This window comes from Podarcis raffonei, chromosome 7 (genome assembly GCF_027172205.1).
Source record: "Podarcis raffonei isolate rPodRaf1 chromosome 7, rPodRaf1.pri, whole genome shotgun sequence".
NCBI classification, from domain to species: domain Eukaryota; kingdom Metazoa; phylum Chordata; class Lepidosauria; order Squamata; family Lacertidae; genus Podarcis; species Podarcis raffonei.
The window spans coordinates 45,969,516-45,996,883 of NC_070608.1; the positions used below are offsets into that span (position 1 = coordinate 45,969,516).

The following is a 27,368-nucleotide window of genomic DNA, read 5'->3' on the forward strand; positions in this document are numbered from 1 at the left end:
CACATAGATCACAAGATCTAAATATAAAAATACAAAAAAGCCAATAACAGCAACAACAATCCCCCCCAAAAAACCCTAACAACACCCCAGTACAGAGGCTCCCCCTGCCCTAGTTTTTCCAGCAGATAATCAGGTTAAAATACTGGCGTGAATTCAGCCCTGGGAGTGACACATCCACACTGCCCTCACTGGAGACACACTGGCTTTATTGTTACTACACATCTTTTAGTAACTCTACCATGGCCAATATTTGGCAAGACACCTTGGAATGGCTTTCAGCATCTGATGAAATGCATCTTTTGCCAAGTGAGCATCTAGGAGAACGAAAGGATTAAAGACAGATTTTTTTACCCTTTTTAATCCCCTGTAGAGGCAGGTGACCTAAGCCCATTGCACTCCTTTATATGCCACTTTACAAGTAAAACATAATGGATAATGCACCTATTGTTAACCAAAAGCAGTCATTATAGCTGCCTCCTTAGGTTATGATAAAAAGGGAAATTGCAAAACAAATTAGCCAAGGTCCATTGTCTTGATGTTTATTCATCTGCTTGACATCTAGACATGCAATTGGTGCTGCTCAGTTTATTAAATGTTATTCCTATTTATTTCTTCTTGAGTACAAGAGCAGGACTATTGATTATTTATTACTTACTGTATTTATTTTATCCGGCTTTTTATTTATATCCAGTTCATAATCCAGTGGATTTATATCCACCTCCCTGCCAGGATATTTTCTGTGTTCCCAAGTTATGGACTATTCTACCCAAGCACGAGAAGCTGCCATTTGGGCTGCCAGGATCCAAGTTGGAGAACATAATCTCTTCCAGCAACCAAAAATAAAGCAACTGTGACTTCTCCTGCCCATTTCCTCTTTGGTTCTGTTCCCCCTCTCCCCAGCATCCTGGAATTGATCAGAGCTCTGAGTATGCCACACAGAGAGCCAGTGAGAAAGAAGGCAGGCAGTAGCCATTGCTATCTTACCTCCTGCAACATTCGGAGATGTAGCGTTCTGCAATTTTGATTCTGGCAGCTGCAATGTTTAGAAGTCCACTCCATATTTTTCTAGTAGTTCTAACACTGCATAATCTGGAACAGATCCAAACTCTTGTTTCAGTCAGGACTCACACTCCCTATAAAAGCTAACTTGCTGTGAATGATTCCTGGTAGACCTCATACTATATACGTGCTGCTACTAAAATAATTTTAATAAAACCATTTTATCTGGCTTTCCTTGGCCTCTGAAGAACCATACAATAACGCTCCCCTAGATAGATAATAGCAGAATTAATAACAAAGTCTACTTATATAAATGTTTACTTTTGTAAACATGGAGAGAGACACTGGAAGCAATACATGGCTTTCTGTAATGTAATCATCATGTAATACAAGATAATAAGCACCATTAGTGTGCAAGCACTGATAACATATACAGTATTATACTCAAACTATATAGTCACATGAAAGTCAAACAACTGAAAACCATTTCCTACAGATTAAGAATTCACACTTTTCGTCAAAACAGTTGCATTACTCTCCAAACATGTGCAAAACAGACATTAATTGACCCACCCAGATGAATTGTTTCAACAGCAGGAATAATACCTTGTTGCTGATTTGTAATTCTAGACTAAGGCTTCTTGGATCAAATCTTGAGTTATTGTAAAGGTAAAGGGACCCCTGACCAGTCGTGGCCGACTCTGGGGTTGCGGTGCTCATCTTGCTTTATTGGCCAAGGGAGCCGGCGTACAGCTTCCAGGTCATGTGGCCAGCATGACTAAGCCGCTTCTGGCGAACCAGAGGAGCGCACGGAAACGCCGTTTACCTTCCCGCTGGAGTGGTACCTATTTATCTACTTGCACTTTGACGTGCTTTCAAACTGCTAGGTTGGCAGGAGCAGGGACTGAGCAACGGGAGCTCACCCCGTTGTGGGGATTCGAACCGCTGACCTTCTGATCGGCAAGTCCTAGGCTCTGTGTTTTTCTTCCATAGAGCACATTAATTCTGTGCAAGGAAGAAGTTGGAATGATTCTCTCAGCGTGCTTTGCAGATGGTGGCTTTGTGTGTTATTTCTGTCCCACTTTTCCATTTCATATCCAAAATGCCCAGTTCAGCTTACATTATACAATACCACGTCAATCATAAAAATACTTTTTTTAAAAAACAAAAAAACAGCAAAAACTTCAAGCTAAAAGCCAAGGGCTAATAGGGAATTTTCAGCTAGTGTCTTAAGACTGCCAAGGAGGAAGCCATATGCACCTCCCAGGATAGGACATTCCATGGCATGCTTGAAATACAAAAGGCAATACCTGGTGAAATCCAATCTCTCTGTGTTATGTATATGTGGCAAACAAACATCACATCTCACAATTGTACTTTTATATTTACAACTTTTGAAGTGGGCTTATTCTAGTCATAGACAGAGATAGATACAGTGGTACATTGGGTTACATATGCTTCAGGTTACAGACTCCGCTAACCCAGAAATAGTGCTTCAGGTTAAGAATTTGCTTCAGGATGAGAACAGAAATTGTGCTCCGGCGGCGCAGCGACAGCAGGAGGCCCCATTAGCTAAAGTGGTGCTTCAGGTTAAGAACAGTTTCAGGTTAAGAACAGACCTCCGGAACGAATTAAGTATTTAACCTGAGGTACCACTGTACATGGAAGTTTCTAATTTTATCTGCATCAGAACTTACACCAAACTTCTCTAGGTTTAATAGTGCAATCTTATTAATTTTTATTCAGAAGTAAGTCTCACTGAATTCTGTGGAACTTACTTCCTGGTAAGTGTGCTTAATATTGCAGCCTCAATACTGCACACCAACTATCTACTTTGTCGCACAAATTTTTACAATAGGTAAATTAATTTCCTGGAAGGTAATTATACCAACAGTGCGCTTAAGTTCAGATAGCATGCATATACCCTTACAAAGAGCAAGCATGGAAAATTATTCTCCATAGATGATAAGGATTGTATACTTATTGTGATTTTTACATTGTGATGTATACCACATTGTGATTGTTATATACAAAGTGGTTTAAACAGTGCTTTTTTTTAATAAAAAATGTTTAGGGTTATTCTCATTTTGACTCAAGAAAATCACCATTTTATAGTTCAAATTGGGGGAAATAAATATAGTAAATGGACATCGGGGTAACAACAGAACTGATGATTCAGCGTGCTAGAGAAGAAACTTTTTAAAAAAGTAGTTTCTTCTCCTGTTAGATTCACAAAATGTTTAAGGGTATGCATACCCCTGCGTACCCCCAGAAAAAAGCACTGGGTATAAAAACATTTTAAAACAAATAATATATCAGTCAATTTTAGAGCTGATTCAAATTTGCAATGGTGCAAGTCTATATATTGAAAAATAGTGCATAGAACACAAACATTGAGTGATTGCTTTTAACCTTGTGTAAGTTACACAAAGTAAAAACATGACATTAAAAGTAACAAAAGAAGCTATAAAACAGCAGCAGATAAAAGAAAATCAGAAGCACCAGATTAAAAAGCCAGACATAGCAATCGCTAAAAACTCAAGAACCAAAATGTCTAGATGTCAAAAGAAGAGGAGTTTGGTGTATCCGCTGAGAGAAAGGAATTTGAAAATCGTACTGTCACCACCGAAAAGTTGTCATGGGTACTTGCCCATCAGATTTCATGTATGGGCAGGACCATGATCAGAGCCTCAGATGTGACCTGGACCCCAAAGGCTTTCAAGGTTAAAATCAGTGTTTGATCAATCCCTCAAACAACAGCAATGCAATGCAAGACAAGAGTAATATGGAATGCAGAAAGCTGTCATATGCAAAAAGTGGACTGTTGGCCTCCATCTGGCAGTGATTCTCAATACAGAATTCCCCCCCCCCCCAGCCCTACCTGAAGAAGCCAAGGATTGAATCCAGGACATTTTGCATGCAACACATGTGTTCTGCCAGTGAGTGACAGCCCTCCCCGACGATTGGATGGAAGTAATAGCACAGGAACCTCCACATGAAGCAGGGAAAACCTCCTTATCTGAAACTGCGAGTCAGTGTAGAAAATACCAGATAGAACCTGATAGAGTTAGACCAATGGTCTGGCTTTGCATAAGTAAACTATTAAAATAATAGATTGGAAAGATACTTGGTTGTTCGGGAGTTTTTTTACGGGAAGGAGGGAACTTCCAATCAGTTGGGTGAATTACAGCACACAGAACCAGCACAGAGAAACATTTGTGAAACCCTTCCAACTAATATCAGTGTTATTACCCTTCGTCGTTTGGAGAAAACAAACATAATTTTACTGCCATATGAAACCTGTCACTGCATTGTTAAGTAAGCAGTTATGATAGGCTGTGATATTAAAGATAATTATGCTTGTCAATTGAGCTGAAGCAGTTAATTAGATAAACAAAACATCTCATTTTTATTTCCTCCTGAACAGCAAGAGATGGGTAGAAAGTAGCGTGTATTAATGATATTATTTTCCCTACCATGAACGAGTGTTTTAATAAACATACAAAAGCAACTTTATCGGTCCTCATAAACCTTGATTGAACACACAGTGATAAGGTCTGTTTAAAATGTCATCTTCACAATAACACACACAGAGCCAACTTGAGCCTTAGCAATGACCTGTGTAAAAGAGGCCGCTCTGGAAAGTGCAGGCCCCGTTGTGTGATGTATATCATATAAACAGTTCAAAGCTTCTGTGGCTGTTCTGTGTGTGCGATTATGGGTGGCTAAAAGGTGGGGGTTGTCAAGTGTGTATATACATTTTTGTGGCACCAGCTTTAAAGGCTATTTTCTTCCGAAGAAGTCTGGCTTTGGTAAAAGGTGAATAGCCTGAGAGGGCTGGGTCCTTTGAGCCAGAATGACCTTCAGCACTTAGATCTGCAAATAGAGACAATTTCACAGGGCTTTCTGAAGGAGAAAGGCCTCTCGTTTTAATCACCATCATTATCATCATCAATGCTAACACACAGCCTATGAAAATAACCTAATATGCATGGCAGACTATTTCAAGTCCCGTGAATGGAAGGAAGTGACAGAAAAATTTTGTGGAATGAAGAGCCTTGACACTTTTAATTTTCTTTTAAAAATGCAACTGGTCGTACTAATTCCAACTCCAGTAAATTGTTGTCTTTTTCTTTCTTTTTTATAATCTCATTCTTGTCATCTGTGCCCTGGGAATATTTAAATGTTCCCAGTTTCCCAAAACCAGTGGCAACAGTGACACCCAATGGTACTAAGAAGGCAAAGCCCCAGTCAACAGATACCATAATAAATTCCAAATCTTTTTCAAATGGAGAATATTGGAATAGACAGGAACAGCATCTGAATGGAAGGGTAACACATAAGCAATTTCCTTTTGCAGTGGAGGCTTGGTTTTGATGTGGACAGTGATGTATTGGACATGTGAAGATATTGCAATTCAGCACACTTTCATTACATAAGCTTTACATGGGACACCATTTTATAGCTCAGTTACATATACATTTTATCTGCATTTAGCGCTTAAAAGCTTTTGGAGTGATAACCCTTTTAAAATATTAGTGAAAAACTGCTTAAATGAAAGAGTATTATATTTCTATGGTCCTATATGGTAAATTAAAACAATCCGAATGGTCACCACCATTTTATTATTATAAATTAATTTTCTTCCATCATACATAAAACAGAAACAAAACAAGAAATGTAATAATACAAAAATATCAGAAATAACTAAGGGAGCCACGAATTAATTATTGTAATTGGTCAACAAAATCTGAAGATATGAGGAGACACCAGTTAATGAAACCATTAAGAGCTCTGCATTTTCTGTGCTTGCAGCAACAAAGAGTTCTGGTACTGAATAAGAAATAATAATAAACCTTTATTGTCACTACACCACCTGTGTGCAGTGAAATTAAACGAGCCCCCCCCCCCAGTCTTGTTCACACTGTGTGTGCTTGTCCGAAGTCAATTGCGCCGCTAGTAAATAACCCGTTGGTAAAAATAATAGAAGTCCAACCACAGTATAGAAATGTTCTGGCTCTTCTAAACTTTTGGAAACCTTTGTATTGTGGGTTATCATTCCTGTGATTGCCAGGCTACAAAAATGTTAATACTGTAGATTTTCGCAGGCTCTGTAGTCTTCCTTCATAGTGCTATGAATATCCTAGCTCCACCATTCCCACCACCATTTTAGCTAATTGTGTCCCCCCCCCCCCATTACGGTAAATACTTTCAGTCTTGCACTTTTGATCCAAAACATTAAGGACTCGTGTTTGTTCCTCTTCTTCTTCTCACATTCCATAGGTAATTATGGACATCGTGCTTAAATGAATAAATACTTATTGCAAAATTATCTTTGCAAAATTATCTTCTTTTTTAAAGATCCTTGGTGCAGTATTTCCAATTGTATGGAAAGTCCATTGCAGCTCTGCTCTCAGTTTATGTTGCAAGTTCAATTAGCGTTAGTAGTCATCCACCTTAAAGCAGACTTGGAGAGAAAGAACGGAAGTCTTCTAGCTCACTCTCATTTATGCACAGATAAGATTTAACTAATAACTTTGCATTATGATATGATCTTCTCAGCAGTAAAGTACATTACTGCCCCCTAGTGGACTCTCTCTCTCCCCACAGAGAGAGAGAGAGCTATCAAAGTGTTCCAGGTTTCATTTCAACTACTGTACTGTTATTTCTTTCCTTGTTTAAAATGTCACCTAATCCTTAAGTGCTTTTAGACTTCGGAGATGGGGTGCATAACCTTTATTTGAGATTCATCTTTATTCAAATTTTATTGTTTTAAAAATGTGCACTTTTTAGAAATGCTCAGATAAAGCATCAGTCAGAAAACGCTTTCTTGCTGTGACAGAACACCTAGCTCTGCTTTCATTTTCAAGCCTTCCTTTCTGTCATAGGGCTGTCCTAGATATTTAAAAAAAGGCACACGTCTAATACTGAACTCTTTATTTGCAAGAGAAACACTTACAAGCAGCTACCACAGTGCTCTGGACACACACACACTTCTAGTCTCCAGGCATCTGTCCACAGATCTGGGCCCTATGGAGCAGTTGCAGCAACAGGGAGACCCTACTCTGCTGCTGGCTTATAAACCCTCCCCAGTCGGGTTGCATGCCCACAACCTGAGACTTTTCCTGCATGTAAGGCGCCACTTTTCTTCCCACCTCAAGATCCTCCTGGTTCGAGGAGACAAGAGGAACAGGGGAAGGTCAGCTGAACAGCCTCCTCTTCTTCCTCCACATCTGACATGCCTTCCTGTCTCAGCCTGCCCTTCTCTCCTGGCTCCTGCCTTGCGGGCAGCCAGACCCCATAAATCAGTGGTTACCTCTTCTGAGTCACTCCCCTGGTCCCTGGTCCCCTTCCTCAGTCACACGTTCTTTGGAGCCCTGCCAGTCCTTGACACTTTGAAAGAGGACATGTACTGACCTAGAAATATTGAAGCCAACAAAAGTTATCATCACACCCATTTTACTTACCAAGCAAAAACTGAATTATTTTAATCTAACCAAAATACTTTTGAATTCCCAAAACATGTTACAACTTTTGAGCACTCATTTTTGGAATTTGAAAGTTGAAAAATTCAGTATGCCCCACTACTGCATCTTCCATACCACCAGAAACTGACCACCCTCAGTACTCAATAGTAACACTGAGTCTAGAAATACTATACTATACTGTTTTACAGTCTAGAAATACTATACTGTTAGTTGGTAAGTTGGAATTAGTCCAGTTTTAGAGCCACATTAGAGTTTATTTTGTAATCTGTTTTGACCTCTTGCCTGCTTTCCCCTACCCTTTCATTCTTAGTAGTTTCACAATTTGACCACTGAAGTGTGATTGCCAACCTCTGGATTCTGGAATCCCCACATCTAGACACTTGGAATCCATGCTACAGAAAGTTTAAGATCAGAGGCATGAGAAACCAGCACATTCTGCTGAACTCTGCAAGAGATAAATTCAGTTTTCCACAAGCTGAAATAATTGATGTTATCCACTTTGTGACCATCTCCAATTAACCCATCTTAGAATGCATCTCTAGATGTTCATAGGACATTGTTTATATACATCATACTAAATCCTTCTGCAAAACAGAATCCTTGGGTCATTTCGTTCACTTTTGTTGGGCAGAATGTCTGGGTCTTCTCTTGCTAGGTTGCTCAGTGCTTGCATTTGTTGAGTTTACAGTTCTCTGAATTTGGTGCCTCCTAATGACACAACTCAAGTCTACTCAAGTGGCCACAAGTGTAGGCATTTTCAACAAATGCACCATTGCAACATGTGTGTCAGGTAGCTACTTGGCTGAACCCAAATACGGTATATTCACAAAATATTGCAAAATAGATTTGTACTCTTTTTCAGAGGTTGTGCTTCAGAGGTGTCTCCTCCAGCAGGTTATTTCAAATATGTACTTAATTTAGCTGGTACTCACTTAAGTCAATATAAGCAGCTTAAGAACACTGCTGTTGTCCTAGGGCCCACTCAAGAAGGGACCACTCTCCTCACTTGAAGGGTGTTTCTGAGTGAGCACTAGGACAAAACCAGGACTCCACCCCCATCCCACTGCTGACCAACATACATGCAATAATTGAAGACCCAAATGTCTAGAGTGCAGCCAGTGCACATATGTATTTGTGTTATTGTGCTTTTATGGATGTTGCATTGTAATTCCTTGAGTATTAGGTATTCTTCTACATCTGGTTAGAAGCCAAACTGACTCCAAGGAAGGAGTGTGTCAAAGATTCTGTTGGCAGTGATGACATTTTCCTATCTTCAAGCAACAGGATGACTACAGCTGACTTGGTAGTTTTAGGGCCCATGTGAGAAATGTACCGTATTTTTTGCTCTATAAGACACACTTTTCCCCTCCTAAAAAGTAAGGGGAAATGTGTGTCCTCTTATGGAGCGAATGCAGGCTGCGCAGCTATCACTGAAGCCAGAAGAGCAAGAGGGATCGGTGCGCAGCGATTCGCTCAAGAGGCTTTGCGTTGCATTCTTGTTTCTTGTTTCCCACCTCTAAAAACTAGGTGCATCTTATAGGGCAAAAAATACGGTAGTTTCCTGCTGCTGTATTGCACAGCTGCTCTTTTCACCTATTGGCTGTGAAGTACAGTAGTACCTCGGGTTACATACGCTTCAGGTTACAGAATCCGCTAACCCAGAAATAGTAACTCGGGTTAAGAACTTTGCTTCAGGATGAGAACAGAAATCATGCAGTGGCGGTGTGGCAGCAGCAGGAGGCCCCATTAGCTAAAGTGGTGCTTCAGGTTAAGAACAGTTTCAGGTTAAGAACGGACCTCCGGAACGAATTAAGTACTTAACCCGAGGTACCACTGTAGTGACCTACTTCCGGTGGCCCTTGGCAACCCTCCTCACCCCCAGCTGCTATATAGCACAGGCACAGTGCAGAACATTGGAGTTAGGGCACTGGCTGCACAGCCAGAAGGGAGCACACGGCTAGTTTAGGCAGCTAATTACTGGAACACTATCCGTAGGAACCCGGTTACCATAGGTGTTGGGCCCTATGCGTAGTTCTCTGATCAGGACTGCAAGTACTGTTTCTAATATAGTGCAGATTAGAATATAGTTTGACACAGTCATACACTTCAGGTTTATATTTACAGTTTAATAAAAGTATAAATTCAAGTCTCAACATCTGTCTTCTATACTATAAAGGTTTAACAAACTACTTATTAAATAAATTAAGAAAGGTTTAAACAAATGTAGTTTTCTGTTGGCTAAGGGACGTTAAAATAATTTTGTTCTCTACATTGTGAACAGAATGACATAAAATAGCATCAAAGCAACAAAAAGTAAGATTTGCTAATACAAGTGCCCTACTTCCTTCTACTAGATTTGAGGTCAGTGCAGCACCTCGCGTCCATTCTCTTAGACAATGAATAACTTAATTGACCTGCTTATAAGACTAGTCATGCTATGAACGTGTTTTGTAGAACGGAGAAAAGGGACAGAGGATACAAAATGATTTAATAACTTTATCATTCAACTTTTCCAGCTGTGCTAAAATAATAGAACACAGAATTACACCATTGTATACCAGAAACTCCTTTGTCACCAAAGCATTGACATTTGCCCTACCTATGACATACAACATTCTTCCTTTACTTTTCGGCATAAAATGCCTCGTTTGTTTTAGTTCCTTATATAAACTGGGTGTTCAAAATCAATGAAAAGTTCTTTGATGGCAAACTCCTGAAAAAAAATCTAGCTCAAGTGCCACATTATTTTATTAATTATGTTACTATTAATAAACTCTCTAAGATCTTTTTTCCGTGCATATGCATGCACAGTTTCAGAAGACCGTTTGTGGAAATAGTTATCCAAATTGTTCTTGGAACTAGCTATTTCACTTTTGAAATACTGCAGCAACTATACAATTAAATAGCCAGCAATTTCTAAATCAGAACAGAAACAAGTATTTTATAAATGTAAGCAAGCTTGTCTAAGAAGTCAAGCAGCTCACACTTATTTAACAAATTTATACTTTGTTCTAATACACAATCATATGCATCTTTTTTTTGAAAGATAAATGTAAGGGATCCAAGACCCGTTTGCTTTTATGGAACTTCCTGATGGCTATGCTTAGGAATTGCAGCACAATCCTATATACCATGGATATTTTTATGTATGCAATGTTTCTGTACCTTCTTTCATCACAAACCATTCCTAAGACATGATTAACTTTGTTCCAGGCAATTTGCAAACTTCTGCATAAAATAAAATAAAAATCTCAACCCAAATTATATGACACATATTATATTTACCAAATATAGTATATTCCTGCAAGTAATTCCCTTTTGAGTAAATTTAACAGGAATCAAATTGTTAAAGGCAATTTTCTTTCTAATCTAATGTTTCACGACATGCTTATAAGAATTTGTCTGTATTGGAGTTAAACACAAATAAATGGTGTATCTGTTAATTATAAATCCAAAAATTAACTTATTCTCTGCAATCATGCACCATCTAAAATATGTGATTTAATCTTTGGGAGACTATAGCCTACTGCAGAACATTCAGAGCAAGATGCCTTTCCATATCCTTGGATAGCATTTATATTAATCCATCATTGCCTTGTCCTCCCTAAACAGCCCCCCCCCCAATTTATAGAAATCTCACACACATATCAAGCACTGTCTTGGTTATTAACTGAATGGTCCCAATGAAGTTTCACAAAAGAAAAGTTCATGCATACTGCGAAGTCTGCACCAAAATGAGTAATATTCATATTACAGAAGCTATTGTTCCTATTTATCTTAAAACTCTCTGCTGTATATTCCCTTTTCGCAAGGTGGCATTTAAGTCCAATGACTAGACTTAAAATGTTAAATTCTAGCCTACAGATAGAACGGTTTTCCTTTGCAAGTATACAAATAATAATGTCTGTCACCATTCTAAAAACTGTTCTCTCAGTTAAAGGGATTATGGCCGAGATCCTGAAAGCCTCTCAGGCAGAAAGAAGGGTTTGCTATATTATGCAGTGCATTTTCCTTTTATTACTAGCAACAGCCTGTACTATCTTCAGCACCATCACATTGGGAGTTTTCCCCATTTGTGGAGGCGGCTTTTCAGGAGGCCAATTCTAGAAGGCACCCCTGCTATGTATATGGAGGCTACAAGCAGCCCTTTAAAATCAGCAACTTTTGTAATAATCCTCATTCTCCTTTAAACTAATGTGGGACAATAAGAAAACCATACAAAATTATAGGCTTTCAGATTTTAGAGGCATTTTGTAATACTGAAACACTATTCATTTATTGTGCTGATTTTTAAAAATTCCTGTACCTAGCTCCGAGGCTTAGCTTGCTTTTGCAATTTATTACTGACACTACTATGAAAACATATTTAAAACAAATACAATTTAGAGAATTAAAAATATTTATACATGAAAGCAGCTGACAGTATAAAAATCAACAGTGAAATTAGGGTTCATACATATAAAATAAAAATACCAACAGGAAATTGTCCCTTTAACATAAAGGGGTTGGGGAGACAAAGAAAGGCAAAAGATATAAAAAAGACTGCATTGTTAATTAACCTAAACTTGGTTTAGCTTTCTTGATAGGAGAGGTTGACCACTCAAATACTGATTTGTATTGTCAGTCTAAGCACTTACAATGCAACAACTCCATAGCATTAGAAATGTTTTCAGGACAAACTTTAGCTGCCACTAAAGCTTATGAAGATTCAATGAGCAAAATGTAGTAATAATATGACAAGCTACTGTAAGACACTTTATATTTTAATACAAAAGGATTCTTCGTTCAATAGCCTTTCGGCAAATAGGACATTCACTCATTCGATCGCCACAAAGCTGACATGTTCCGTGACCACAGAGAAAGATCATATTCTTTAGACGGTCCAAACACACGGGACACATGGTCTGTAAGAGACAAAAATGAAACTAAAGAACTGTCTGGAGACAAATAATAACCCAGTATTATACCTTATTAGCTTACTACGCCTAATGTAAATACCATTTTCAGAAAGTGAGGGTGGTGAAATAAATAGCATAAAAAACTCTGAAGGATACTCATCAACCACCTGACTTAAAGTAGTGTTGCTAAAATTTAACTCAGCGATTAAAAATTCTCACAAGCACTTAACATACATCTTTAGCGTTCCTCACAGAAAGATACACCAGAATCATTTTGTATTGTATATGGGCTTAGGCCAACTTCACATTTGCTAAATACATTCAAAGTTTTGAAGCAGTGCTACATTCTTCATATTTTTATTATTATGACCATCATTGCTAAGGACATAACTGTCTTTGTAAATGACATCTATTTTATACAATTAAAAGGTATAGTGAAACATGAAATAAATCTGTCACACAGAAACAGACTGTGAAGCTCAGTTAAACACTTCTGAAATTTTGGAAACACACAAACCCTTTCAGAATTTCTAATGGCAACTAAAAATGAAATCTCCATCTATTTCTAGATATTATGACCCCTTTGAGTCTGTAGAACTCTGTCTGATGTGATATTAAATAAAAACGGAGGCCATGACTTTATTAGAACGCCCAAGTGCTGTCTGTACCAAAGGAGGCCAGAAAGGAGACTGTTGGTCCTGCCTACAGGACAGAAAGGAAGGCAGAGTCTAGTTTGGATGACTTAGCTGATTTGTCCTTGGAAGGATAGACCATTCAGGAAACTCACTGCTCAGTTGGAGGATCACTGCTGTCCTGAAAATAAGTTTAAATATAAGTTTGGGGGCGGGGAGGGGAACAAACTAAAGGTGGCTTTTGGCTTTTTATCTGCGCATTCATCTTTCTCCCCTCCTTTTTAATAAAAGCATAAAAATTAGGAATGCTTTTGAAAGCAGGACTAGTAGTAGTTTCCTGTGGATTTGTTCTCTTTGGCTCTTGTTCTGTTCTCTGGTGGCGGGGGAGAAGAGATTATGGATTACATCCAGCACTGTACAAACAGTTCCACTCATGCAATGGGATTTCCCCTTCCTCTTCTCTCCCCACGCACCCCCATGATCTGCTCTGCAGTTTACGTAAGAACCATTGCTGTTTATAATTTCTGCAGTGTTTGTGCTAGAAAGTGGGCAGAGGAGAGGAGAAAGAATAAGACATGAATAGATGAGGGAGTGCCTTTGCAGTGATTGTCTTAGCAGTAGCACCCTACTGGCACTTTATTGCTGCCCTGATTCAGAGGGAGCTGAACTCAACACTACTGCCTGGAATTACTGTCTTACTTTTATCACTGTTATTTATTTTTACCATCAGCTTTGTGGATAAGGGCTGGGTAACAAAACAGTGGACTAATAGATAAAGGTCGATAAAGTCCAAATAGAAATGTCATTTCTAATAAGGATTTTTTTATTTAAAAAAAACCCTTCTACATGGCAGGGTTTCACTATTTGCAGAGGTTTAAAACCCATATTCAATCTGCCATAAAGTCTGAAGAAAAGAAATGTAATTCTTTCAAATGATGTGGCTTTTGTCCTACATTCCAATTGTTAAACATACATGAAATGAGTTGCCTTTCTGCAACATATGTCCATGCATCATTTTTTAAAAATCCAGTTTGTGTCTGTGGACATTTTATGTAAAAATAGAAGAAAGAGTACGTCCTGAATCTTTTTCCATTTTTTTAAAAAAAATTATTACTGAACCTAAAAGATGCTTAGGGAGATATTCTAGAGTTGATGACAATAACTGCAGTGCACAGTATGCCTACTATCTATATTCCTTTAATTGTTGTTTTAATTATTGTAACTTGCCCCATGACATTAAGATGAAGGATTGGTAATAAATTAAAATAACAATAATAATATTCATAACATAAACCTTTATATTGATAACTTTCATATAATGCCTTAAAAAAAACCAAAGCTTTCATTTGATATTGATCATAAAAGTTATCTATTTCTTTTACCTGTTCCTTTATGTCCTGCAACTGCTGCTGCAATTTCTGTACATCAGCGTTGACATTGGTATTGTCCTTGTCTTTCTGCAGAACAGGAATGTTTCCACTTGCTACACAATGCAGAGAAAAGACAATGGTGACACGAAATACTTACAAAAGAGCTGAACCAATTTAAAAATTACTACTAGCCCATTAATTGCATCAGAACAATGGTTCCAATGCAATCCATTTCCTGAATCAGGAAGGAGTTTGCAAATTGAAACCACTGCTAAAAGAAGAAAAATAAACAAACTCACCAATGTCATCTGTGGAGTCTTCTGTACCTTTCCCACCACAACACATAATGAAAGGCACTCTTCGCTCTACCACTGCCCGACACTGTACACATTTTTTCATCAGGCTGGCACAATCTGGAGGGGGGAAATTATTCAGATTGATGCAGGGTTTTTTTTACTTATTTAATGTAAAAGTGGAACGTAATGAACAGATTAACAAGAAAATATCGTAGGGAGCCTAGAACACATAGCACACCCATTTTGCATAGTCCTCACCAGTGAATATTGATTCATCCATGTTAGGAACTGGAGACAGTTTATCATCTAGCACAATATAGTTTCAAAAAGGTATGCTCCTCCCACCAGCATCTACAATCAGTTATTCACTTTTATAAGCAAAGGGATAAATCTCACACTAATTTGGGACTAAGCTTTTCCTCTTCTCTGGTAAGTGGGTGGGCAGAACACCCCGTATACATTTAAGTGTGACAAACTCAGAAACTGACTTTTATATTTTAATACATCCATCTTCGAATAAACTCAATCTATTTCAGTAAGTGACTTTAATCATCTTATTCCACAGAACAATTGTTAGCCAACAAAAGAACTTACTTTCACAAGCACACATGTGTCCACACGGCTGAAAGAGCACAGCTGCTTTTTTGTCTGAACATACTACACATTCTTCAATCTACAAAGAAAAATTACATAGCTCTTCAACTTTTCATAAAGAAGCTTTTAGTTTCTCAGTTGTAGCTCAATCAGCTTAATGTCTGTTCTGGGTACATTAGTTCAAAATATGATTAAATATAACCCTATAAAGCATATAGAATAACACGTCTTGCTAGGAAGACACAATGGCTCCAGTCTCACAACATTTGAACATTCTTTGAGTGTGTCAGCACTTAGGAAAGGATGATCTGATAGACACAATATGCTTGTATTTTTTTTAAAAAAAGCTTTTCACAAATCCCTCACAAATACTCCTGAGTTAGCTTAGCAACTGATTCGAAACTGGTTAAAAAAAAGAATGACTAAATGGACAGTCCTCACAGTGGAGTAAGGTGAGGCAGGGTCTCCTAAGCAACCAGTGGTTTTTAATTTTTTCATAAATGATTTGGAGTTAAAGAGGAGCAGCAAGGTGGGCAAGTCTGCAGACACCAAATTCTTCAGGGTGGTGAAAACCAAAGGAAACTGCAGAGATGCAAAAGGATGTCTCCCAAAACTGCAGACCTAGTAAAGGTGCAGAGAAAGTCGATCCACATAGTCATCTGGGTGGAGCACATTCTGTACAAAGGAAGGTGAAAAGCTGGGGGCGGGCTTTAGCTTCAAAAGCCAACCAGTGAGAGTTGGAAAAGGTTTATAAAATTCTGCAAAGCATGCAGAAAGTGGAGAGAGATTTCTTTTCTTTTAATCATATCACCAGAACTTGGGATCATCTAATGAAAACAATTGGCAGAGGATTTAGAACAGTCAAAAGTAATTCATAAGAATATAACAGTCTGCTGCTTAGGACTATGACCCAGACTGTCATTTGCTTAAGTGTTTCTGCTGTTTGATTCTAAGAGCATCATTTAAAATGCTCGAAGTTTAAAATGGCGCATAAACACTTATATTTTAAGGTATGTCATACTAAAATGAGCTGGAAATAAAAGCACACACCTTTGTCCTGGATTGAACTTGTTCTTTGCAGATAAGGCATTTCTTGACTCTTGGTGAACAGAGAGAACAGGTAGCAATATGCCCACATGGACCAAATAGAGTATCTCTCTTCATATCAGAACATACCATGCATTCTTCTAAGGTTTCTGAATCATTGCTGATCATAGAAGGGCTCCGGGAACCAACCTGACCACTAAACACAAATATTCATTGAGATATTATATAAATATTCAACATAATCTGCATAGTTCACCTAACCAGCCATGTTAGTGGAAGCTGTGTACAATGACTTCCACATGCGTAACAGGGCTTTCCCCTCCTCTCCACCTCCTGCATCCCCCAAAATTAGCTTGGGATGAGAACCCCTAGAAGAGAGTACATGGGAGGGGAGAGGGGGCATCATTCCATCTGGCAAGTTGCAATGCTTTTGCAGGTTGAATGATTGGAAAAAGATGGGTGTTCAATTCCACCCTATACAGTGGATGCTCTGGTTGTGAACGTGATCCGTGCGGGAGGGACATTCGCAACGTGCAGCACCGTGTCTGCGCACGCGTGGGTCATGATTTGGCGCTTCTGCGCCGAAACCTGGAAGTAACCCGTTCCGGTACTTCCGGGTTTGGCGCGGTGCGCAACCTGAAGCATCTGTAACCTGAGGTATGACTGTATATATAATCATTTTGCATTATATCATACTTTTTTTTTTTGCTTCAAGATTAATACTCATCTGCATTGGAAATTCAGGGGAATAGTAAACAATGTGCCCTGCCATTAAGGTAGAAAGAATTAGGTAGAAAAAGGTGGCTATTCTGTATAGCTTAAAATCATGCCAAGGGCAAAAAACCTTAAGCTTGGTAAGTATATTAATTTTTTATTTTTTTACATTCCTCCTGGACTGTTTTAACACTTAGAGCGGCACTGACATTTAGTAAAAATGGAAAACAAATAACAGAAGAATTAATGGATAATATCTTCATTAATACTTCTTAAAACGCCACAAAGTGTGCATGCAAAGCTGAATTCACCAAAACTTAGTCAGGCTAGATATTATGCAAAAAAACCTGACAAACAAATAAGATGATTTAACATCCAGCTTGTTTTAATATCTAGCATATGAAGAATTCCAACAGACTCAAAAGCCTTCCTTTATGGCTTGTCAAATGGTCTTAATAAATATATTACAGAACAGTTTCTTCTCTGAGGTTCCCCTCCCTTAACAGGAAAACATGGCTATATGCACTTTTGACTGACATTTAGTCGAATTTATGTTGGAAACCTGGCAAAACCTTGGATTATTATTTAAATATTTCAAAAACCTGTGAGGCCCACTGAAGAATAAAGAGGCAACAGCTGGGATCTAAAGTGCTGCATACAGAGTTCAGACTGGGCACAGGAACCTTTACCTCATTCCTTCAAATGGCAAGTTTCCTAGACAGCTCAAAAATCCATTGCATGGTCAGGGGCTTTCTACACCAATATCCCATGACACACAAGGTGCTGCCCCTGGGAGAATATATGCAACAGTGTGTATGTGGATGGAAGAGCCGATTTTGATAATGGCTCATATTCCAAAATTCCTGACCTCCTGTATGATCTGGAACAGGGAGCATGCATTAAGTAATTTTCTACCTCAAAGTTTTGACCAATTTCAAAACGTTGCTGAGGGCAGCATGCACAGAATAGCCACAGTGGACAGTGAATTCAAAAATGAAAACATTGTGTGAAATGTTAATTAAAAGCCAATGGCAAAATAAAATAAATGATTGAAGAAAAGGCTTCCACTAGCCATGGGGTGGAGAAAACATGTTGGCTCCAGGGGCTGATTTTTTCCAGGCCCCATCCCGCAGGACAACTTGTGGGCAGAATAACTCACCTGTGTATTACATGTCATTACGATGTCATATGGTTGTCCTGCCTGCCCATTCAAATCCCCTGCATATGGTGTACCCCAAGCATTTGGGAACCATAGCTCAAGGGGCATTGCCGCCCCATGTGTTGCACTTTGGGAAGGGAAAGGAGAAAGTAGTCTGCATTTTGCAGGCACTGCCAGCAAGTGAAACTTCTCATTGTCAGTGCTTGCAAAAGGAACCTTTCTCCCCACTCTGTCAGCCCTATGCTTGGCGCTTCTCAAAGTGTTCGACATAGGGCTAGCAAAGACTTCTTTCTCCCCTTCTGAACAAGTGATCGGGAGCAGAGAAAGAAGCCTGAATTTTTCAAGTATTGACTGTATACAGGAGAAATCCCTCTCTCAGTCAATGCCTGCAAAACACCAGGGCCGACTGTCTTTGCCACCAAACTGAGCTGGATTTAAACCCTTGCTTGTCAGCTAAACCAAATATTGTATACATTAAGAAACCTATATGAAAACACCACTATTCATTTTAGCTCACATGAAAATAAATATTGTGAGAATGCAAATCTACCTTAATTTTATTTGCTTCTCTTGGGATAAACGTACTTATTTATTTACAAGGTTTCTTACCCACCCTTCACCCCATAACGTCCCAGGACAGGTTACAACATATGTGTGTGTGTGTGTGTGTGTGTGTGTGTGTGTACTTTATCAGCTGTTCTATAGCAAACAGAAAATTGGAAAGGAAATGTGGGTTAATCCTATTGCACTGCTACAATACAAACCTGACTTTTTCTTTGTGACATTTAGCCAATGCTTTACAGAGGCTAGGATCAGGACACAAGTCAAGGGGCGACTGACCCTTCTTATTACGAATACCAAGGTCAGCTCCGTTAGCTGCCAGGAAGCAGGCAATAGATGCTGCACTCTTCTTTTCTGCTCCCTGAGTACCCAGTCCCATTATCAACTGAAAGAAAGTAAATTCGCAACTAATGATGTACCTGAAAAATAATATTTTATGAGAAAACAAAACCAACAAGACAAAACTGTATCATTAATAGATCTGAGCAAATACTAGCCCTGAAGTGTAACGTCATGCAGTTAGTTCTTTTCAAAGTTCCTTGAACAGAGTAAAAGACTGTATCGTCTGGTAGTATCAAACACTGCATGTGCAGAGTTCCAGTGGCATAGTGAGTGGGACTACCAGGTTGCCCCAGAAGATGGCGGATGGCGGGTTTTGCTCCGGTTGAGCAGCTCACTTGCTGTGAGAGCTGGGGGGGAAGCACAGAGGCAATGTGTACTCCCAAAGAGAGCCCAAAGGATAAATTTGGGCATCTAACAGTCCAGCGGCATCAAGGTTTTAAAGCTCTCTCAATGCTTTCTGGATCAGGAAGTGTTGCCCTTCCTCTCCCTCTCCCCACATACCATCTAAATCTGCTCCTTAGAGTCCTCCTACCCCACGGAGCTGATTTTGAGTATGCATGGGGAGCTGCAGAGAACATGAGAAGAGGAAGAAATCCCATTGGGAAAGTCCACTGCACTAGTGGAGCACTGGTGTTGGATATGATGCATGATGTTGACAGTTCTTTTGTACCAAGCCATTCATCCCACATACCAACCCTTCATGTGCAACTCAGCACAATTCTGGCATTTGCCATATTTTTAAGTTAAAATTTAACCCTCATCTGCTGTTAACACTACTGCCATAAAAATCACCTAATTTCTCTGCAGTTATTTTTTCCTATTGTTCTGCCTCAATGAAACTACTTGAATAATAAAAATTAACTCACTTTCCTTGTATACACAACCACACAGACAAATATGCTCAAAACACTATCTAAAACATAAATATAAATTCTATTGTCAGTTTCTATCATTTAGTACAAAGCATACAACTGAAAAGTTAGAATCATGTAGCTCATTTTTGTTCTGGATTACTGCTTGTTAATTCAAATGACATCTTATGAACTTTAAAAAAAGAAATATAAGCTGATTACCAAAATCAGAAATATTTGGGGATTTAAAGAAAAGTTTTTCTACCAAAGTTGTCCATGATAATATGTCAAACTAATTCTCAATTGGCATTTATAATGGAATATTATCTTTAAATAATTGCTTTTCAGAAAACAGACAGCAGTCCAAAACACAACAGGATCTTGCAACATACTGCAGAGAGAAAGTATAGTAGAGAAGAAATAAATAAATTCAAATTATTTACTGTGTTCTTCGATGGCTCCCAAGCAGTATCTACCTTGCCCACATCTTGCATGTCTTGGAGCTGACGAAGCTGTGACAAAGTATGATGCCTCAGGGCTTCATGAAGGGGTGTATCCCCATCTTTATCCTGAATATCCAGTTTAGCACCTGCACGAACTAGAAGCTGAGGAGAAACAATTCAACATTTTGAACACTTCTTTTCTCACATGAGTCACAGACACATTAGAAACTCTGAAGTGCACAATAGCACATAAATTTGCCATGCAAAGTCACTTTAATTATGTTCAGACTTATTTGTATCTTTTACGCTATACAGTGGTACCTCTTCCGGGTTAGTGAAGTCTGTAACCCAAGGTGTTTGTAACCCAAGGTACCACTGTATACTTTAAACTCCGTTTTTACCAAATCTAATTTTAATCTCAAGAAATATAACTAGCATACAATTTGATATGTCAGAGTTAAGTAACAAGCTGATAAGAATGGGCTGCACCTAATAGTTGAATGGCTGGGGGAATGCAGCCAGATAGGCAGGGTATAAATAATAAATTATTATTATATTATTATTATAGTTGCATGACCAGAAGGCAGCTCAGACAACCAAACTTGTTCTTCCTCTTTCGCTGCAGCCTAACACCCCCTCCAAAGTCTCTCCATGGGGTTGGGGACAGGGCTCCAGAACAGTGCAGGCCACAATGTACAGGAGGAGTGAGACTGCACTGTACAAGTTTCCCCCATCTGATTTCAGATTTTCCACACCTCCCACTATTCAGGAGTCTATTTAGTGAGGCTTATCAGGAAATACAAGGGCTACAGAGAGGGAAGAGGCAAAGAGATAGGTGGCACAAGCTGTCTTCCATTCATGCAACCATTGGGACACAACAAAAAGAGTGTTCTATCAGCAGCTGCTTCAATTCAGTGATATTGTAAATATATATTTATTTCATTTGACTGACATCACCGCTTATGCCTCCCTATTTCCAAATTCAGGAATATTAATATAGTTGGGATAAAATGGAGGCAAAAGACAAGTTTGCTGTGAAAATGTATGTACAAGCTCAGTTCAGACATTGCACTACACCATTGCTTAGCATGATAGGAACAAGCTACAACAAGCCTTGGGATTATGTCATCCCGAATTCTCCTCTGGGACAGCCACAAGGCATAATTCAGAAGTGTTGTTGTGCAAATAAATCAATGTACCCTACTTTTCAATCTACAATAGAACTAGCGAGAATATCGAAAGCAAGTGTATATTTCATTTTTTTAATGTTAATATAGCAACAGACAGTATGTGTTTGAACAGAATTTAAGAATGATATATACTAGAGAGAATGAGCAAGCATATATATTGCAGGGTCCACACAACAGGAATTGTGTGCTTGTGGCCTGGTAAAAGAAAAAAGCACCCAATTGTGCAACTGTAACCTACAGTCTGAGAAACTGCCTTATGGTCTACTATTGGTACCTTACCCGCACTATTTGGGTGTGCTGTCGTTCTACAGCAAGGTGCAGTGCAGTTTGTTGATTTACATTCTGGATATCCAGGTTAGCATTGCCCTGAAAGAGATGTTTCAATTGTTACTTATTAACATTAAAACCAACAAGAAATCCTGAACTGGACCTTTTCTTGGTCCCAAAAGCCAAAAAATATTTCATCTACATATTAGTTCATGAGGCTAAAACCAAATGAATATCTAACTATTTATAATAGCATACATTAAATATTGATCATGTGACATGAAAACTGCATTAGATCTTTCCATTAGTCATCTTTAAAACCCAATTTATACATAAGAGAATAACACTACTTGCAAATGGAATTAATGTAAGCAACCACCCTCAAAATGTCTTACTAGATTAGACATTCAGTTAGTAACTTTTCCACTTGCTTACAATAAAGGCAACTTAAGCTACACTGGGACTAGCTGGTAAAATGGAGTGGGGGAGCAAGGCTAACTAGTGTGTGTTGGCTGTGAAAAGTGCAAATTCCATGCTAGGGATAATTAGGAAAGGAATTAAAACTGCCAGCATTATTATGCAGTTATACAAATTTATGGTGTGACCACATTTGGAATACAGTTCTTGTCGCCTCACCTCAAAAAGGATATTGCAGGGGTTAGAAAAGGTTCAGAAAACAGTAACCAAAATGATCAAGGCGACTGGGCAACTTCCTTGTGAAGAAAGGTTGCAGTGCTTGGGACTTTTTAGTTTAGAGACAGTGGCCTGGAGAAAGTGGGTAGATAAAAGTTTCCCCCCTCTCTTATAATTATAGAGCTCATGGACATCCAATGAACCTCAAAGTGGAAGACTCAAGACGGATAAAAGAAAGTACTTCTTCACACAGCACACAGTTAAACTCTGGAACTTGCTTCCCCAGGAGGCACTGATGGCTACCAGCCTGGATGGCTTTGAAAGAGGATTCAAAAAATCCTAAACAAAAACATGAGAGGGCTATTAAGGGCTACAAGCCATGATGGCTATGCTCTGCCTCCACAGTTGGAGGCAGCAATGCTTCTCAATGGCAGTTACTAGAAGCCACAGGAGGGGAGAAGGCTCTTGTGTTTGAATCCTGCTTTCAGGTTTCTCACAGGCATCTATCTGGCCAGCCACTGTAAGAATAGGATGCTGGACTGGATGAGTTATTGGTCTGGTCCAGCAGGCTCTTCTTATGTTCTTACAAAAATGTTAACCACTAAAAATCAGGGTCATCGTAAAATATACTAATATAACGTAGAAAATGTGACTTCGTCATATCAGAATTGGCAAAACAGATCCCTCAGAATATGTGTGTTTTCCACTGATCTACCTCTACAAACAAACCTGTGTTGCATGGATTATGGTCACAGCTCTGTTAAACCACAGAGCCTAGGACTTGCCGATCAGAAGGTTGGCGGTTCGAATCCCCGCCATGGGGTGAACTCCCGTTGTTCAGTCCCTGCTCCTGCCAACCTAGCAGTTCGAAAGCACGTCAAAGTGCAAGCAGAAAGATAGGTACCGCTCCGGTGGGAAGGTAAATGGCGTTTCCGTGCACTGCTCTGGTTCTCCAGAAGCGGCTTAGTCATGCTGGCCACATGACCCAGAAGCTGTATGCCAGCTCCCTCGGCCAATAAAGTGAGATGAGCGCCGCAACCCCAGAGTCTGTCATGACTGGACCTAATGGTCCCTTTACCTTTCCTTTACAGCTCACTAGAAGAATACATGCTTTGCATGCAAAAGATCCTAGATTCAACTTCTGATATTTCCACAGCTGCCTCAAATATCAGGCAATGATAAAAGAACTTTTCCAGACACCATGGAAAGTCAGTGACAGAGTAGACAATACTGGGTAAGATGTACAAATGATCTAACTCATTAAAAGCCAAACTGGCATAGAAAAACTGTTTTGAAGATATCTTTTTTAAAAATTATTGCTAAAGTATATTTTTAAAAAAACCTTACCTGATGCACCAAGAGTTCTGCCACTTCCACGTGATTATTAAGTGCTGCCAAATGCAAGGCTGTATAGCCATCATCTTTTTTCTCATCCACAATCCATGGTCTTGGGAGCTTAGACAGTAACACCCTCATTGCACTGAAATAAAATATAAAGTACTGTATATTATCCTGTAATGGTCCAATGGTCAAGTTGTAGATATTGGGCAATTCCACCGGTTTCCATAATGGAAATCCATTCATGCAAAAGGTCTCCTGTTTTTCTTTGTGCCTACTCTAGCATCCACATACTCCCAAAATCTGTTGGGATTCTTTTCTGAGTAAGTTATTTTTAATCACTTTAGCAAGATTCTTTGAATTTTACTAAATTTTCATCCTAACTTTCAAGCTCCAAGAGAACTATGCAAAAAGGACATTATTATATTCCAGAAGTAATAAATTATAAACAGCTTCCCAACGTTTATCATGAAGGTGATGTTGCACCAATGTCCTAATTATGCAGTGATATGGGGTTGCCTGAAGAAAATACTTTCTTTTTTCACAGAAGTACATATGTAGAATGTCTACTTCCAACCCTGCCCTCAATCTCAGCTTCTTCCTTGTGATTAAGTTACTTCACATTCAGGAATGATGTTCATGCAGCTCATGTACCACCTGGTGTGCTTCAATCTGCTAGACTGACACTACATATTTTCTTCCTATTAACTTATATGAATGGAATTCAGATACAAGATTCTATGGCAGCAACAGTGCTCCACTGCTTTTTTCTTTAGAAAATTTCCCCAGCTTTTAAACTATGATAATTTCCCAAGAACATACATGGAACCTAGTACTTTGGTTAGAACAGAAGGTGCTGCTAGGGGAGTACAGAAAGGAAATGTATGTGTGTTATACCTTACATATATTTAATTAATATATTTAAACAGTGGAGGGAGCTAGGCAGGAGAATCCAAACATGGGGTGCCACCAGAGAGAATGCCCATTATCTATCTAATTATCATCCATCTGACATTTGCAGGCTGCAACATGGAAAAAGGCATGTACAGGTAATACCAAGGATATAGCTAAGGCTAAATAATTCTTATTTGTCAATTATTTTATATTGCACTTACATATTGTATTTCCAACACATTATTCCTTTCAAATATTTTAAAACATTTAATAAGGGATGCTGTCCCCCACATCCTCTCTACCCCCTTTTCTGAATGCTGCATGTTGGAGTTTCCTGCAACAGCAATAACCACCCTTCCCTTCAGCAGTCCTCCCATAAATGGAGAGCTGTGATTACAGGAATGCTGCATAGAAATTACTTGTTTGAGGTCCATCTGATTGGAGCCCGCCCCTAATTGCTTGCAATATGGTATTTTATCAAGAGATGAATAGGAAATACCATATTTTTAGCCACGTTTAATATATTGTTTTGTCTGCTGTTTTCACTATTCATAAGATATACTGCAGTATTTCCTAAGCTCAACTGCCCTTGCGCTATGAAAGATTTTAAAATAAAACTAAGCACAGTTTTTCCATCTTGCTTATTAACAGATTTAGGTTCAATTCTTCAAATTTTAATTTGTTTTCACACACAGAAGTATTTCTAAAATGGCATTACATTTAAATGCTGCATATTCCTTAGTTTTTTCTCAGCATCTTTCCCCTCGTTTTGATGTCTAATGCCTCAAAACAGAGTCACAGATGCTCGAGGCTTGTGAATTCAAGATAAAAAAAATCTAGAAAAACCTAAGTAGAAACAGAATACCTCACTTTATTTGACATTGCTAAAAACATATCAGCACAAATGACTGAGCACTGTTGGGACTGCAGGATGAACAATCAATAGAGAAAGAAAGATAGAGGCACGCTCTGCCCCTGGAACTGCAACCAACAGCCGAGATACTATTTTTTGCAATGGTTGACTAAATATGGTCAGGGAAGAGAGAGGCAGAAGAGAGTCTGTTTGCCTGGGAGTGGATGTTTTGAATGCTTAGCTGCCTATAAAGCTGAAACAGTTTTGCTCGCTCACTCTGAGAGGCAAATAGATCCAGTCGAAATAGCATGTATGTGGGAGCCCTGACCTTAACAACATCTATTCGACATCTGAAGACAGGAAATAGCTACAACAAATCTGGCTGGAAACTGAAACCCAAGGAAGAAGAGAGACGAAGCGCAACATCTGAAGTGAAGGAAGGGGGAAATACTTTATTGGGAAGGGGGGGTGATGCAGGTGCATGCTTAATTTTTAAGATTTCGTGAACATTTTTTGTTGTTGTTTTCAACTGACAAACAAGAAGACTTTGTCCTGCTTTGGGTTTCCTAGCAGCCTTACCCTGGATATTTTACTTTCAGTCTTGCAGCCACAAGAAACTTGTTTCCACGCATCCACATAACAGATACCTATGAAAATTCCTGTTTATGTTTTAGATATAACTATTTTAGAAAGTGAGATATGTATTCACTTTCACCTTCTCACTGCTCCCCCTCCCACATAACGAAGAGCTGAATCAGCGAATAGAGTGAACACTCAAGATGAGATGGCTGCTGCTGATGTCTCTCTCTAGGTCACTACCTCTCTTCCAACTGCAAATGCTGCATGATAAGCTTACAGGTAACAGAGCATTAGAAGTCCTAAATTATTCCACATGTTTAAAAGATTCCTGTCTGCATGTATCATTTAATAGATTGTTTTTGTTAATCTCTATTGTAGGTAACACTTATTGCCAGTGTGTTTAAGTATCAAGCATCTGTAAAGAGTAAATTTGGAAAAATCCTATTTAACCTAAAAACCATAGACAGGTACCTGTTTGACAAGAAATCTTGTCTTAGCTGTATTTTAGAACATTGCATCCATTGCTATCTAAGCAATTTCTAAAAGTATTAATTTTAGAGAAATGCATCACTTCGTTCTCCCTTTCAAACCACATCTAGCTAGCATTTTGTGACCATTTTATTACAGTAAGGAAAAAGGATGGGAATGCATTAACTGCACAACACTTTTACTAAGAGAGAACATTAAAGGTATTTTATTCTTAAGCATGATTACAATCCAGTTCAAATCTGAAAACAAGCAAGTTATAATTCTTATGCTGCATTGCTGTTCCTCCTTGTATTACTGTGCTAGCTACTGCTAGGCTCTGATTTGCTCTCTATCAGCTGCACTAGCTTTTTGTCATGGGCTGCAGAAATTGAACATACATGGTTTTTCTCTTGCCTGACTACCATTTAGATGTTTTACTCAAGATTTTCTCTAAATTAATACTTATGAGAACCTATTTCCTTGTTCAGATCACGAATCAATGTCACAAATGCAATTAAGCATCTTTCAAAACTGTTATTTGTACATTTCACCTCTTAAAAAATAGCTGACCCCACAAACAAATTTTATAGGTTTTTGCCACCTGATCTTGTAATTTCTATGCCACACTAACAGATTCAATAGAAAGAGATGGAATTAATTAGATGGCTAAATATTGCAATATATCTGATATAGTAAATGTAGTAAGCTGGCAAATGACTCTGTATTGCAAATATAGGAACTATTGCATGAAC

The 27,368-nt window shown here is 38.7% G+C and overlaps 1 protein-coding gene across 2 annotated transcripts in view; it reads right to left on the reverse strand.

The window, feature by feature from the left end:
• Positions 1-9,592: 9,592 nt before the first annotated feature.
• The window catches only part of MIB1 (MIB E3 ubiquitin protein ligase 1), a 42,178-nt gene continuing 24,402 nt past the window's right edge, over positions 9,593-27,368 (reverse strand). The window contains exons 13-22 of one of the 2 annotated variants that reach the window (XM_053396411.1): positions 23,832-23,964; positions 21,864-21,950; positions 20,395-20,556; positions 18,962-19,143; positions 16,328-16,520; positions 15,278-15,356; positions 14,687-14,800; positions 14,400-14,500; positions 13,173-13,198; positions 12,238-12,391 (exon numbers count right to left, since the gene is read on the reverse strand). In XM_053396411.1, the coding sequence (XP_053252386.1) occupies positions 12,361-12,391; positions 13,173-13,198; positions 14,400-14,500; positions 14,687-14,800; positions 15,278-15,356; positions 16,328-16,520; positions 18,962-19,143; positions 20,395-20,556; positions 21,864-21,950; positions 23,832-23,964 (1,108 nt within the window). In that variant the 3' untranslated portion in view covers positions 12,238-12,360. Of the gene's footprint in view, positions 12,392-13,172; positions 13,199-14,399; positions 14,501-14,686; positions 14,801-15,277; positions 15,357-16,327; positions 16,521-18,961; positions 19,144-20,394; positions 20,557-21,863; positions 21,951-23,831; positions 23,965-27,368 lie in introns of both variants that reach the window. The other variant, XM_053396410.1, reaches the window with a different exon arrangement.